The 15,912-nt window shown below is 38.5% G+C and overlaps 1 protein-coding gene across 5 annotated transcripts in view; it reads right to left on the reverse strand.

Moving 5' to 3' along the window:
• sptb (spectrin beta, erythrocytic) overlaps positions 1–15,912 on the reverse strand; it is a 207,273-nt gene that overhangs the window by 56,179 nt on the left and 135,182 nt on the right. For all 5 annotated transcript variants that reach the window (XM_033026870.1, XM_033026869.1, XM_033026867.1 and 2 more), the window contains exons 20-26: positions 13,269–13,532; positions 9,936–10,154; positions 9,738–9,827; positions 6,276–6,554; positions 5,118–5,248; positions 1,636–1,840; positions 127–501 (exon numbers count right to left, since the gene is read on the reverse strand). In XM_033026870.1, the coding sequence (XP_032882761.1) occupies positions 127–501; positions 1,636–1,840; positions 5,118–5,248; positions 6,276–6,554; positions 9,738–9,827; positions 9,936–10,154; positions 13,269–13,532 (1,563 nt within the window). The remainder of the gene's footprint in view (positions 1–126; positions 502–1,635; positions 1,841–5,117; positions 5,249–6,275; positions 6,555–9,737; positions 9,828–9,935; positions 10,155–13,268; positions 13,533–15,912) is intronic.

A 15,912-nucleotide genomic window follows, 5' to 3' on the forward strand; every position in this document is an offset into this window, starting at 1 on the left:
CACTGCCCCAAAATAAGATTGTATCAAGTGAGTGAAACTGATATAATTTTCACGCTGTCATTCTGCTACTACTTAACAGTGCCTACATATTTATTTCTATCATATGTTTGTAACAGTGCGTTGTACCTGTACACCCAGGGAATTAATATCTCTTTCAAACGTGTTGTGCATTCTGTGGAAAGATTCTGCTGTGTTGGCATCACGGCCCAGTTCCTCTGGCAATTCCTCGTGCTTTTCCTGGATCAGGCTCAAAAGCTCTTTGCCATCGTAGAAATATTTGTGGAGTTCATAGGAGGCGGCCAGCAGCTGTGTCCGGGTGTCTATCAGCTCCAACAGGTCAGCCCAGGCTTCGTTCAAGCTGTCCTTCCATGCCGCAATGTCCGCTGCCTCCGAATGGCCCGAGTCAATGAGATCGTCAATCAACATATTGACGCTGTCCACTCTCTCCTGACCAATCGTCCCAGTGTCTCTGGCAAACTCACGGAACTTTTCCCTCAGCATCTGAAAGCGGATAATTTAGTTTTGTTTATTATTGTCACGTGTACCGAGGTACAGTGAATAGCTTTTCAGATGCATGCTATTCAGTCAGCGAAAAGATGATGCATGAATTACATTCAAGCCGTCCACAGTGATCTGATACAGGATAAAGGGTATAATGTGTAGTGCAAGATAAAGTCTGGTGAAGTCAGATTAAAGATAATAATTAAACACAGTGAGCAGGCTTTGGCTTGTTACTAATTAAACTATAATTGCCTTTTGCATATCTGGCCTGGGTTCTGCCCAAGTTCTGAAAATACTGCTAGAATTTTATGATCAGAATCTGTGGTAACCACTAGAACTGTTCACTTTATTAACTTTCTCTAACTTTATGTCACAGATTTACAAAGCTTATTTTTCAATTTTATTTTAGGGATAGAAATATGTGCCACTGCTCCTCAAAATATATTTCTTCTTCCCTTGCTTCACCACCTCCAGTTTTCTGTAATGTTTGCATAGAACATAGATTAGTACTGCACAGGAACAGGCCCTTTGGCCCACAATGTCCATGCCCATCATGATGCCATGTTAAACTAATCTCCTCTGCCTGCACGTAATCCACATTCCTCCACTCCCTGCACGTCTATTGCCGATCTGAAAGCATTTTCAATGCCAACATCGTATCTGCCTCTTCCACCACCAGTGTGTTTACACCCACCGGTGTTAAAAAAAAAACTTGCCCTGCACATCTCCTTTAAACCAAAGTAGGGTCACGATCCAAAATCTCAGGAGTCTTTACTCTCCAGAGATGCTGCCTGACCAGCTAAGATACTCCAGCACTTTGTGTCCTTTCTAGTAAACCGGCATCTGCAGTTCCTTATTTCTACTCCATTAAACGTTGCTGCTTTCACCTCAATGCTATGCAGTCTGGTCTTTGATGTTACCACTCTGTGAAACCCATTTCCATCAGGTTTGTCCTGATCTCAACCTGTGAGCCCACAATGTTCACCAAGTAAAGAAACAGAACTAAAATAACTAAATTGTGCCTAGGCTAAGAAACCTAAACAAGAAACCTAAAATGCTCAAAATTTTACAATCAGATAAACTTTATTAAGGTTGTCCATGGTTATGCAACAAAAAAAAAGATGAAATACTCACTGTAACTTGGTCAAAGTCTTGTCCTAATTCCTGTGAAGATGCTGCTAGATCCCTTTCTGCAATCCATTGCTCCAGATCTATCACCTCACGATTCAACTGGAAGAGATTGTGCATATCGTCCAATTTTTTCTGGCGCTCATTTCCTAAATCTCTGAGTCCGGCATACTGCTTGTCCACCTGTCCTTGACGCCTAATAATCTGTTCACTGTAAGTGAATCAAACTATCAGTTATTAATTGATTCCAACAGAATCTTTGCGATTTCTATTTGAAATGGAAGTTCGACATCTTGTTAATATGAACATGCTCTATCATCATCTGGAGAATCCAGGTTAAACAAGTTTCCTCAGCATGATGCAATAAAATGCCTTTCAGGACAAAGATAACTTAGCCACAGAGAAAAGATCAAGGGTCTTAAAACTGGAATAGAAGCAACAGATTTGATCATATGTATTAACTGCTATTAACACATTTGTGTGGGGATCATGACGGAAGCCTCGTCGTGGCGATCCCCAGAAACGTCAACACGATGCACTCTGTGACTCGTCGGGCGACCAATTCTGTCAACATGTTGGACGACGGCAGAAGCCAACAGTGAGCGACACGTCGTCTGACACACGAGCGAACAAACACATTTGTGTGTGACTTAATGAGGTTGATGATTCTGGGGGTCAGAGGTGGAGGGGGAATGGGTGTGGGGAGGGAGGTTTGGTGGTAGGGAGCATGAGGAATGATGTGCTGCATACTGTACCACCACCTCCTCCTGCACGATGCCTGAGACTGCCTTGAGCGGGTTTATATATATATATTTTTTAATATTTTATTTATTAGAAGTGAGTACAATGCATTGGTACAAAAACGATGTTAACATTTTACATTCTCTGTACAACTTCCCTTTTTTTATTAAAGAGAGGTGAGAAAGGAGAGAAGAAAAAGAGGTTGTGAAAAGTGAAGAATAGATTAGTGAGCGTGGGTGAAAAACCAATAAAGAAAAAGTGAAAGAGAAGGAATAAGTGAAGAAGGAAAGCAGGAGGGAGATTATTCCATTGCCACACTGAGATGATTTTTTTTTAATATTCTAAATCATCTTTCACCCATACCTGAAACTGTTGGTTTTCATGATACTATGTCACCACATGAATCCAAGAAATCAATAAATGGGGACCAACTCCTTAAGAATAGGTCTTGTTTGTCTATTAGGAGGAGTCTCATTTCTTCCAAATGTGCTGTGTCCAGCATATTACTGATCCACATTTTAAATGTTGGTATATTAGCATTTTTCCAAAATGTAAGTATAAGTTTTTTTGCTGTTATTAACCCATAATTGAAAAATGAGTTTTGGTGTGTATTTAATTTGTTCCCATCTCCACTTACTCCAAATATAATCATTTCAGTGTTAGGTTCCATTTTTGTCTTAAATAGCTTTGAGAATATATCAAATATATCACACCAAAATTTATAAAGTTTTGAACAAGAGACAAATGAGTGCGTAATATTGGCATTTTGAGAAAGACATTTATCACAAATGGGAGAAATATTTGGATAACATTTATTCAACCTAGTTTTGGAATAATATAATCTATGTAATATTTAAAATTGAATTAAGTTATGTCTAGCATTGATCGAACATTTATGTATATGTATCAAATATTTTTCCCCATGTTTCTTTTGAGATTTTTATCATTAATTCTTTTTCCCAGTCTTCTCTAATTGCTTCTGTTGATGGTAATTCTATATTTAAAATACTGTTATACAAGTATGATATTAATTTTGTTGACTCCGCATTGATATTCATTACTTCTTCCAGTGGGTCTAAAATTATACTTTGGAATCTTGGTATATATTTCTTCATAAAGTCACATACCTGTAGGTATTTAAAATATTGATTGTTATTCAATTTAAATTTTGATTTTAGTTGTTGAAATGATAATAAATTTCCCAATTCATACAAATCACCTACCTTTTTAATTCCCACTTTTTCCCATTGTTTATATGTTTTATCCATACCAGATGGTTTAAATACTGGGTTATTCACTATTGGTGTTAACACTGATAAATTTCTTAATTTTAAAGTTAATTTTATTTGTTTCCAGATTCGTATTGTATTTTGTATAATTGGATTCTTCTTATATAACATATTATTCAGCTTTATTGGGGAAAAAATGATCGCTCCTAGATCGTAGGGGGCCCAATCCTCTTTCTCCATTCTTATCCATTCCAACTGTTGAGCAGAACTGTCCAACCAATAAATTATATTTTTAATATGTACTGCCCAATAATAGTATAGAAAATTAGGTAATGCAAACCCCCCCACCTCTTTGGGTTTGCACAAGTGATTTCTTTTCATTCTATGTGCTTTATAATCCCAAATAAAATTAAAAATATTCGAGTCTAATTTAAAAAAAAAGTGTTTTGGTATATATATCAGTATAGATTGGAATAAATATATTATTTGTGGTAGCGCTATCATTTTTATAGCGTTTATTCTGCCGATTAGTGACAGTGGGAGCGTTCTCCAAAATTTAATCAGTGAATCAAATGTATTTAATAATGGTATAAAATTAGCATTAAATAATTATTTATATCTTCTAGTAACTTGAATACCCAAATACTTAAATTTTTCCGTTGCGATTTTAAATGGAAATTTTAATAGGTGATCGCTTTCTGGGGTTTCAATGACATAATTTCACTTTTATTCAAATTCCTCTATTAGATTTAATAGATTCGGGATGCTCGTTTGGGAGTTTGTAATATATAAAAGTATATCATCTGCATATAGTGATATTTTATTAATAGTATCCTTAGTATTATATCCCTGAATATCCGGATGCCTTCTTATCCTTTCAGCAAGCGGCTCTATCATAAGTGCAAATAGCAGGGGTGATAAAACACAGCCCTGCCTATTGCCCCTCGATAATTGACATTTTGAAGATAATATATTATTAGTTAATATTCTTGCCATTGGTTTATCATATAGTAATTTAACCCATCTGATAAAATTCTCTCCCATATTAAATTTTTGGAGTACTTTGTATAAATACTGCCATTCTACCTGATCAAATGCTTTCTCTGCATCCAGAGATATAACTGACAAGTCTTCCTTTTCCGTTTTGTATGAATACATTATATTAAAAAGGCGTCTCAAATTGTTAGATGATTGTCTTTTAGGTATAAACCCCGTTTGGTCTTCTCTTCTCCGTTTTCTTTTACATTGAACCCAGTATTCATTCTTCACCTATTAAATGTTGGATAATATGGTTCTTTATGTGCCATCCTCTGAAAGCTGAGATAAACAGTCGTGCACACCTGTACATTTCACTCCCTTAATTTCTTTTTGCTTAATTGTAAATTTCAAATCTACTAACCAGTGGATTTCATCAATAATAGAACAAATAAATAAAATTAGAACAATTTTGGCACGTTAACTAATGATAAGCATCACCTAAGGAACATTTGAGTAGACTTTTGAGGAGTTAAGACTCACCCCTCCGGGTGCTCAGCAGCCAGAAGTATTTGGGCCCTGTTGGCAAGCTCTTGAATCATATTTCCGTAATCCAAGAGAGCCTGCTGCAGGATCTGGTGTTTCTTCAACATTGAGGTCGCACTATCTTCATCCTAGAGGAAATGTGAAGGTTGGACATATATTGGAGATTGCTATCATAGATGAGTATGTTCTAAATATTATACATCAGTGCAAGGCTCTTCAAGCTTCTGCGACTGGTGATTACTGCACGCCAAAGACGAGTGTAGTTGAGCCAAATAATGTTTAATGAGTGTGATGTTTGGTGGACTGTGTGGGGTGGGAGGACCCTTAGCTACTCCCGTGCAGCAGGTAGAGGTGGTAGAGGGGGGGGGGGGGGGGGGGTGTGTGTGTGTGTGTGTGTGTGTGTGTGTGTGTGTGTGTGTGTGTGTGTGTGTGTGTGTGTGTGTGTGTGTGTGTGTGTGTGTGTGTGTGTGTGTGTGTGTGTGTGTGTGTGTGTGTGTGTGTGCCTGTGCGTGCGTGTGTGTGTGTCCGTTTTGAGTTGTCTTGCTGCCAGCATTGACTAAAGCATTAAAGACTTCTGTTGTAAATTAAAGACTCTGAAGTTTTGTGCAGACCTAGAAAATGAACACGAAAGTGAGCTTCTTAAATGTAGCTACAGAAACAACGCCGGCATGCAACCTGATATTAGAACATCACGTGGACTTAAAAAAGTGTACATGTACATGCTTCCTGCTTGCCCATTGGATGGAATAGCACATGAACATACAATACTCCAACACAGGTTAGTGTATGGACCTAGCAACAAAACCAAAATAGTTATGGAGAAGTCTATGAGCAAAACATGAAATATTCCAGTTGGCTCAAGTAAACTGCCTGGGAATAAAGCAGGCGCTTTGTTTTTATTAAACAATTTAAAACTCTTGCACTTAATTAACTAAAACTAATATTCCACTTGCAGGCTACTCTTTACCAAGTTTAACATTGACTGTAAACACATAGCCATAAAAAAATAATATTTATACTTGATGACGTTGCAAAAATAATCTAACATATGGTGTAAATACAATTATAGCTGCCTAAACCTTAAATGATATAGTTTGGCCTGATCTAGTATCCTTTAATCATAGGAGGTTGAATTACAGGCTTAAAGTTAAATACCTTTGGTTTATCATCAGAGATCATGTACAGCTCCTGCTCACTCATCCAAACTTCAGCTTCTGCAGCATCGAGATAATATTGTTGGGCTTCATTTGCATTCTCCAGGCGCTTCTGTCTTTCTTCTGTTTCTTCCTGCAGTTTGTCCCACAATCCATTTAATTCTTTCAATTGTTCCTTGATAGTACCTGCATCTGGTCTCTGATCCACAATCATCTTTTCTCCCCTTCCCAACACATCATCTATACGTGGCTGATGACCTTGAATTTCCTTCTGAAATGTCTGTAGAACCAAAAAGAGAAATCATGTCAGCAACAAAGTGGGTTTGGCCATGAAGTCTAAGTAGGATCCTCTCAGAAGTGAGAAAGACAAAAAAAATGAAGTATTTTGCTGAAGTAAAGCAATAATTATAAACTTTCGCTGGTGATAAGCTTTGCAAATGTTAATTAAACGGTGGCTCAAATCCTTCTGCAGATGCCCCATACTTTCTCACAGCTGATTACCACTGTCTTCCAATGTTGTGCTCCTCATGGAGAGAGCAATGGAGTGCAAACCCCTGAAACGTCCCAGCACAGAGACACACGGCACATTCTTTCAAATGGTTGGAAACAGCTGTGTGAGTGAGGGGTGTGCAAGATTATCACCAATGTAAACTTATCCTTAAACTTTATGCATCTATTTGTTTATGTTTTACTAATCACCTTGTTAATGATACATATGTATCCAGTTCCCTTTGAACATCCATATCATTTAGGTACAGAGCATTCAGAAAGTATTCAGACCCCTTCACTTTTTCCACATTTTGTTACGTTACAGCCTTATTTTTAAATGGATTAAATTCATTTTTTAATCATCAATCTACACACAATACCCCAGAATGAAGAAGTGAAAACAGGTGTTTAGAAATTTTTGCAAAGTAATTAAAAATAATAAATTAAATATCACATTTACGTAAGTATTCAGACCATTTGCTCTGACACTCAAAATTGAACCTAGGTTCATCCTGTTTCCATTGATTACTTTGAGATGTTTCTACAACTTGATTGGAGTCCACCAGTGGTAAATTAAATTGATTGGACATGATTTGGAATGGCACACACCTGTCTATATAAGGTCCCACAGTTGACAGTGCATGTCAGAGCAAATACCAAGCCATGAAGACAAAGGAATTGTCCGTTGATCTCTGAGACATGATTGTGCCGAGACACAGATCTGGGAAAGGGTATAAAATAATTTCTGCAGCATTGCAGGTCCCGAAGAACACAGTGGCCTCCGTCATTCTTAAATGGAAGAAGTTTGGAACCACCGGGACTCTTCATAGAGCTGGCTGCCCGGACAAACTGAGCAATCGGGGGAGAAGGGCCTTGGTCAGGGAGGTGACCAAAAATCAGCTGGTCACTCTGACAGAGCTCCAGAGTTCCTCTGTAGAGATAGGAGAATCTTCCAGAAGGACAACTATATCTGCAGCACTCCACCAAACAGGCCTTTATAGTAGAGTGGCTAGACGGAAGCCACTCTACATGACAGCCTGCTTGGAGTTTGCCAAAGGGCATGAGAAACAAGATTCTCTGGTCTGATGAAACCAAGAGTTAGATAGAGCTCTAGGGGCTGGTAGAATCAAGGGATATGGGGAGAAGGCAGGCACGGGTTATTGATTGGGGACGATCAGCCATGATCACAATGAATGGCGGTGCTGGCTCGAAGGGCCGAATGGCCTCCTCCTGCACCTATTTTCTATGTTTCTAAGATTGAACTCTTTGGCCTGAATGTCAAGCATTACATCTAGAGGAAACCAGGCATCGCTCATCACCTGGTCAATACCATACCTATGGTGAAGCATGGTGGTGGCAGCATCATGCTGTGGGATGTTTTTCAGTGGCAGGAACTGGGAGACTAGTCAGAATCGTAGGAAAGATGAATGGAGCAAAGTACAGAGAGATCCTTGATGAAAACCTGCTCCGGAGCATTCTGGACCTCAGACAGGGGCAGAGGTTCACCTTCCAACAGGACAATGACCCTAAGCACACAGCCAAGACAATGCAGTGAGTTTGTGACAAGTCTGTGAATGTCCTTGAGTGGCCCAGCCAGAGCCTTGACTTTCTGTAATTTCTGCACGGTGAAACCAAAATGTATAAAAATGGCCTTTAATAAAATCTGACAATGTGCACTTTAACCACATGTGAATTTTTTTCTATTACAAATCTCAAATTATGGAGTTCAGAGGCAAATAAATAAATGATGGGTCTTTGTCCCAAACATTATGGAGGGCACTATAAACCAGAGGACGTGCCGTGAACAACTGTAAGAAGCCTGTGCCATGTTGGGCCTTACCAATCAATCAGATCCAGAGGTTTGAGAGCTGGTCTGTGGAAGATTCAGGTAATTTAATCCAGTGGAATGAGAGTTACGGAACGACAGTAAAGACACGACTTTCTGTCTATTTAATTTTCTGTCTCAATTCCACAATAACGGCTACAACTACCAAGGGATTGTGCTCCCTTTACATGACAATTTGACGGCATTACTGGGACACCAGGCTCCGCTCTCCGGTAACACACAAGGTGTAGCAACTCACACACAATGATGAAATAAAACAGTAATCCTTAGTTCTATGTAGTTCAGTGTCTAATCTTCTGCAAGGAAAACTTCTATTCAGACATAGAAGAGTCTGAAGATGGGTTCTGATGCAAAATGCCACCTGTTCCTTTTCTCCAGAGATGCTGCCTGATTTGCTCCAGCTCTTTGTGTCTATCTTGCATTCATAACATAGTCATAGAGTCATACAGTGTGAAAACAGGCCCTTCAGCCTAACTTGCCCACACTGACCAACACATCGCTTCTACATGAGTCCCACCTGCCCGCGTTTGTCCCATATCCCTCTAAATCTGCCCTATCCATGTACCTATCTAAATGTATCTGAAACATTGCAATACTACCTGCCTCAACTACCTCCTCCGGCAGATCGTTCCATACACCCACCATCCTTTGTATGAAAGAGGTATCCCTCAGGTTCCCATTAAATCTTTCTCCCCGAAGGTACACAAAAATGCTGGAGAAACTCAGCGGGTGCAGCAGCATCTATGGAACGAAGGAAATAGGCAACATTTTGGCCCGAAACGTTGCCTATTTCCTTCGCTCCATAGATGCTGCTGCACCCGCTGAGTTTCTCCAGCATTTTTGGGGACCTTCGATTTTCCAGCATCTGCAGTTCCTTCTTAAACAAAAATCTTTCTCCCCTCACCTTAAACCTATATCCTCTGGTTTCTTGATTCCCCTACTCTGGGCAAAAAGACTGTGCCTCTTCCAGATCTATTCCACTCATGTACACCTCTGTACGATCAATATATTGGTTAAAATAACCATCATCATTTTGAATGCAAGTGACGGAAACAGATGATATTTTTGGAGTCGTGTACAGGACTGCACTGAAATATTTGATGGATGTTTTCCATTAATATGACCCACCTTATTCTTCTTCATTAAAAGTTGCACTGCCTGCAGATTGTGGCCATGGTCTGTGTTTGTGGCTAAAGGCATTCGTTCCTTCACCCAAAGCTAAGGGATAATGAGAAGATAAAATATTCACAAGATCACTTAATATCTCTGTACAATTCATGATTTTAATTAATCTGTTCTGAGAGAAGTTTAAATGTAACTCCTTACAGATTCATCTTCCAGATCCCGGTAAAACTGGTAACTCATCTTCGACATGAGAAGATTTTGACGGCGTTTCTGCAGGGGGGCCATCAGCTGCAAGAATCTCTTCTCTATATAGATTTCCTTCTCATCTGTCACCAACTGTCCTTCTTCGGAGAGAATTCTGGCCTGACCCACAAGTTCCTCCACCTCTTTCTCTCGCACTTCCACTTGGTTCTCCACCATCTGTTCATAACAAAAGCAATCTATTCATTTATCCGATATGATAAAAGGGAAGGATGATTCTGATGCACCAAAAATGTTGGCCAATAGTTAGATTTCTCCAAATATTGCATTGATTTTCCATCAGTTTTTAATGTTTCATAAATTGAAAAATGTATGTGAAAATCATTAGCTCTTTCATAATTTTAAAAGGACAGATGCCAGAAATACTGAAATAACAGATAGGGCTGTAGAACTTTCAGAAAAACAGACTTGAATAAAAATAAATTATCCTAAACCATTCTTACATATGATAAGAGATGACAGGAAGAATTGTAAGATTGGAGATTATCAACAGAAGGCCAAGTGGAATTCACATCAATCAATTCCTGAAAAGCCTGGATAGAGTAAATGTGGAGAGGATGTTTCCACTAGTGGGAAAGTCTTGGACAGAAGGCCGTAGCCTCAGTATAAAAGGATATACAGTTAGAAAGGAGGTGAGGAGGAATTTCTTTACTCAGTGGGTGGTGAATCTGTGGAATTTATTGTCATAGATGGCTGTGAAGGCCACGTGTCAATGGATATTTTTAAGGAGAATATAGCCAGATTCCTGATTGGTAAAGGTGTCGGGGGGTTATGGGGAGAAGGCAGGAGAATGGGGTTGAGAGAAAAAGATAGATCAGTCATGATTGAATGGTGGGGTAGACTTGATGGGCCGAATGGCCTAATTCTGCTCTGAAAAGTTATGAATTCCTGAGGGCTTTTTCTAAATCTATATCAGAAAAATCAATGGAGAATATTTTAATGTTATTCTTATTTGAAGAGGTCTGTAGTTTAATATCCAAGTGTTTTGAAGCATCACAGCAGATCATTGACAAATGTTAGATAAATATTCATTCAGCAAATCCATAATGCTGGTTGCCATAACAGATAACTCAGCTGCAACATTACAAAATAAAGTCTTTGTTAATGCACCTATAAATCTCTATAACAACTAGTGTGAATAAAGCAAATATAAACACCTGAAAGGGGTTTGAAAAAAACTATTGAAATCACGTATAACTCCACTGCAACATTACAGGATTAGATTACTGATCATCATGCAACAATTTTTGGTTGTGTGCATCATTTGCCCACTAGTGGGCAGTGTTTGACTTTCTCCAACAGATTTTCAGCAGAACATCTTGTCAATTTGCATCATTTCTCAGACTGATTTTTCAAACACCTAACAAAAAATCTCTTTGTTTTTCAGATGATTAGTGTGCATTTACACAAAATATTAGAAACGATTAAGTGTAATTTGGATATGTTTACTTAGAAAAATGTTTTGTACAATTTATTCCTGGCTGCTAATTTTGCAGCATGATCAATTATAAATTGCAACATTCACCACAGGGATGTGTGAGCCTTCAACCCTCTCTATTTTCTATAGTCACACTTTTTTGTTTTTAAGTTATAGTTAATGTTTATGCTCCTCTAAGTCCTCTAAGTTGTTTCTGTTTGCATTTATGCACTCATTTTGATAGAGATTCATAGGTACATGATCAGCGCCTTTATTTTCTATAGGAAATAGTAGCACTTGGAGGAAAGCCACACAGTCACAACGAATATGTAAACTCCACTCAGCCAGCATCAGAGGTCAGGATCGAAGCTAGGCCATGAGGCAGCAGCTCTACTAGAGGTACTACTGCAGTGCCCTTATTCCGTGAATCTACTTATCCGTTAAAGATGAATGCTGTTATTTGCCATTGTACCAATTAACATTGACAAAATAATCAACAGTCTAAACTGTGGCAATGAGATTTTGGAATAGGTAGTTAGAAAATCATTGATTTAAGTGTGTGTTGCCAAATATTTCAAGCCCCAGCTGTGGTTAAATATGTAACTTCCAAAATCAGTTATCTCAGAACCCAAAGAACTGGAGTGGCAGCAATAATTCCTCAATCCCAGGACACCTGCAATAAGATGAAGAAATTGCCAAATCGAAAGAGCTGAATAGGAGAGAGAGGGAGGGGGAGAGGGGGGAGGGGGGGGAGAGAGAGGGGGAGGGGGGGGGGGAGAGAGAGAGGTAGACGGGGGAGAGAGAGGTGGACGGGGGAGAGAGGTGGACGGGGGGAGAGAGGTGGGGAGGGGGGAAAGGGGGAGAGAGGGGGAGGGGGAGGGGAGAAAGGGAGGGGGAGGGGAGAAAGGGAGGGGGAGGGGAGGATAAAGGGAGGGGGAGGGGAGGAGAGAGAGGGGGAGGGAGGAGAGAGAGGGGGAGGGAGGAGAGAGGGGGAGAGGGGGGGAGAGAGGGAGAGGGGGTGGGGGGAAGAGAGAGGGGGAGGGGGAGAGGGGTGAGAGGGAGGAGGGGGGAAGAGGGCGGGAGGGGGAGTGAGAGAGAGAGATAGAGATAGAGATAGAGAGAGAGATAGAGAGAGAAATAGAGATAGAGATAGAGATAGATGACAGGCCCATCAGAAGCAAAGTCACGACACACTCCCACACACAAAAGTTGGGTAAAAGTTTGAAAGGCAATTCTGCAAGTATCATTTATTATCATGGAATATCATAATGAAGTTTCCTTCAATGACATCCATCTTTGTCATCAAGTTTTCCTGCCTCTCCATAGCACCCAGAGCTGCTTCTAGTTAATTACCATTTCACCATAAATGGAAAGAGCAGAATACAGGCTTCACAGGCAAATGGCATTCTCATAGGCGAAATATCGCAGAAATGCTTTTCCTGATCTTTAGTTGAAAGCTCTATAAATGACTGATTTTTAAGATTTATATTTTTTGTTAACTAATGTTATTAAAGCGTATAGACCAAGGCTAGATGTGTGGGGTTAGGTCATAGAGCAGCCATATCTCACTGAATGGTGAAGTATGATTGATGGACAAAGTGGCTTATCCTCTTTCCTGTGTGATGCTTCAACTACTAAATGTGGCCATTAAATTTGTTTAAGATAATCCCAGCTCTTCATCTAGCCAGGAAAAAAATATTAATTTGACAATCAGCACTTGCCATTAATTTCAAGCCCATTTATAAAATTGAACCTCTCAACTAATTTCATCACAAACAAGAAACAATAGTACTCAGCACATCAGGCACCACCTTTGTAGATAGAGAAACAGTGAGTAGAATAAGTAGAATGATAACCTGTAGCTTTTTCAGCAGAATATTGACACTAGTTAAATCCTTTCCAAAGTTTTCAGCATGCAGCTGTGATTCCAGCTCATCCATCCATTTGTTCAAGTCCTCACAGCCCTGTGAGAACAGCTCTGACCGGTTTGCTTGGAACAGGCGATGTGCTTTGTCCTTAGTGGTCGAGTCCAGGATTTCCCACCGATGATGTAGTTCATCCAGTTTCTCTGAGACAACTGGTTTAAATTCTGGCTTTTCATCCATCAGTTGCTTTCCTTCCTGCAATCATGAGAAGATCACCAGACACCATGAAGATGACATGGATTAGCATCACACAAGCTGCAACTACTAATTGTCATACAATGTCATTTTAAAGTTGCTGATGAAAAGGCAAGACAATGATACAACTGTAACTGCATGCTGGTCTGTGAACTCTGCAATTACTTTTGCTTTTAGTTTTGACATTTACTGATAATCGATAATGGTACAGTACAAAAACATATATGTCTAATGAAGAATGCTAAAGAGATGCTCAAACACTAATTTTAAGGCAAACTATTTCCTGCAATATTAAAGAGTCAAATCCATTTGGATGGTAGTCAGTAGCCCATCAGGAATTTAATCTAGGGGTCCTGGAACTGTGAAAACAATCCCAAAGGCTGGAGAGAAAAAATCCCTGAAGAGCCTACGCTGATTTTAAAAGGTTATTTAAGTGTCACACCACTATAAACTGATTTTTGTTATTGTTGTTTTAATATAGTGGGATCCATTTTAAATGCAACATTAAAACTGTATGATTCAAAGGCATTGAATCCACCATATGTATATTTTACTGTTTGCTTAGATAATCTGAATTCTCCCAACTGAAAATGTTACCTTTTTTCTTCAAAAGTTGAGCAAAAGGGCAAACTGCTTTGTATATGTTTGCAAAGAAATATGCCAGTGTCAATGTTAGGATATTACTTATAATGAAGTACTACTTATTACTTATAAAGAATTAATTATTATTGTGATTATCAGGAAACTTTCTCAGTGGATGACTTGTGACGGATCTCAGGGTCAGGATTAATTTACTGTTAAGTAACACTTCAATTTTACAACTTTCACTATTATTTTCAAGTTTCTTCAATAGTCTTTCTTTCTAATAGTTCCTTGAGCACATTAGGGTTTTGAGATACATGCATTCAACCAACCTTTTGTCTGTTCTCACCTTTGGTAAACGTGCCTTTAAAACTAAGGCCCTTTTCCCTCAAATCCCCCTCCTCAACCTTTCTGTCTTTGCCCCCATCTATAAAATACTCGTTACCTTCTTTATTTGTATGACTGACTTGGCAAATGAAATTCCTCGTATGTTGCAAAACATACTTGGCTAATAAAGTATTATTGTGATTGTGAAGTATTCACACTTGTGTGGATCACTGCCTAAATTGTTTAATAACTCTCTTATAAAGTGGCAAGAGATTATCATATCACGTAAATAAAACTGCTACACAAAATGGAAGTATTTTTTATTGTAAATATATTTCAGAACCTGTATTGTCTAAATTTAAAGACGATGAATATCTATGGTGATTCCCTAGTTGGTAATTCCTGGTTTACAAAAGGGAACATCCTTGTTTTTTTAATCTCAGGGATGTCTTCATAAGACGTGACATTTGGTTAAATATAAAATTCACAGATGGCTCATTTAGACTGGAAATGGGACAATCACAGGAAACATTGTGATTTACCTTTAGCTGGACTTTCAAACAATGGAGATCATACCCTCTACAAATAGGCACTATAATTATCTTCAAATTCAGTAATAAAATCCAGCTTAATAGTCTCAATAATTTTAAGTATTTTCATTAAAGGCACTATGTTCTGAGTTGAAATATTTATGAACAGAAATACAACCTTGGTTGCATCTACTAAACAAATGAACTTCAGTGGAACTACATGGCAGAAACAGTGTGCAATGTGCAGCTGCCTCTAGATTACATGATCAGCACATGATGAAATGATGAATTTCTAATCTTTAGTATGTCTGTTTTGCGCATACCTTGCTCCAAATTGGCTAAATCAGTGCACAAGACAGAATAAATTATTTCCAATAGCTGTAAACCCAGATTGTATTAATCACCATGGCAAGATTGCATCCTTTGGAAAAGGCTTTAAACTTTTTTAAATAGCTTTCAATTTACTTTAAGTATCCAGTAAATGGACACATTTTTTAAAACCAATTTCAATTACTTAAAATTAATCACTTGCAGGAGTGGATAGGACACTGGATAATAATATTTTTGTGACTTTCAGATAAATCGTGATTTTTAATTAAAAAAAAAAGAAAATAAGTATTCTAAAACATTTCCGATTGTGCTACTTCAAGAAAGAGTTTAATGTGTAATAAAAGCCTCAATTTACAAAACAAGCATAATACTCAGTACAATTTGCCTGGATCACTGATAGTCACAAAACTAGAAAATCTAGTCTGCAATGCTGTAACAATTTGTGTTGAAGAGTGATGAAATTTAGATGTCATGTCTATTAACCTTCCGTGCAGTGACTTAATCCCAGGAAACTGCATTACAAAAAATAACCTATAGTTGAAAATATTCAAACAAGATATTAAAGTATATCATTACTTATTACATAATAATTAACAACAGATGCAAAGAAT

This window comes from Amblyraja radiata, chromosome 9 (assembly GCF_010909765.2).
Source record: "Amblyraja radiata isolate CabotCenter1 chromosome 9, sAmbRad1.1.pri, whole genome shotgun sequence".
In the NCBI taxonomy this organism is placed as follows: Eukaryota; Metazoa; Chordata; class Chondrichthyes; order Rajiformes; family Rajidae; genus Amblyraja; species Amblyraja radiata.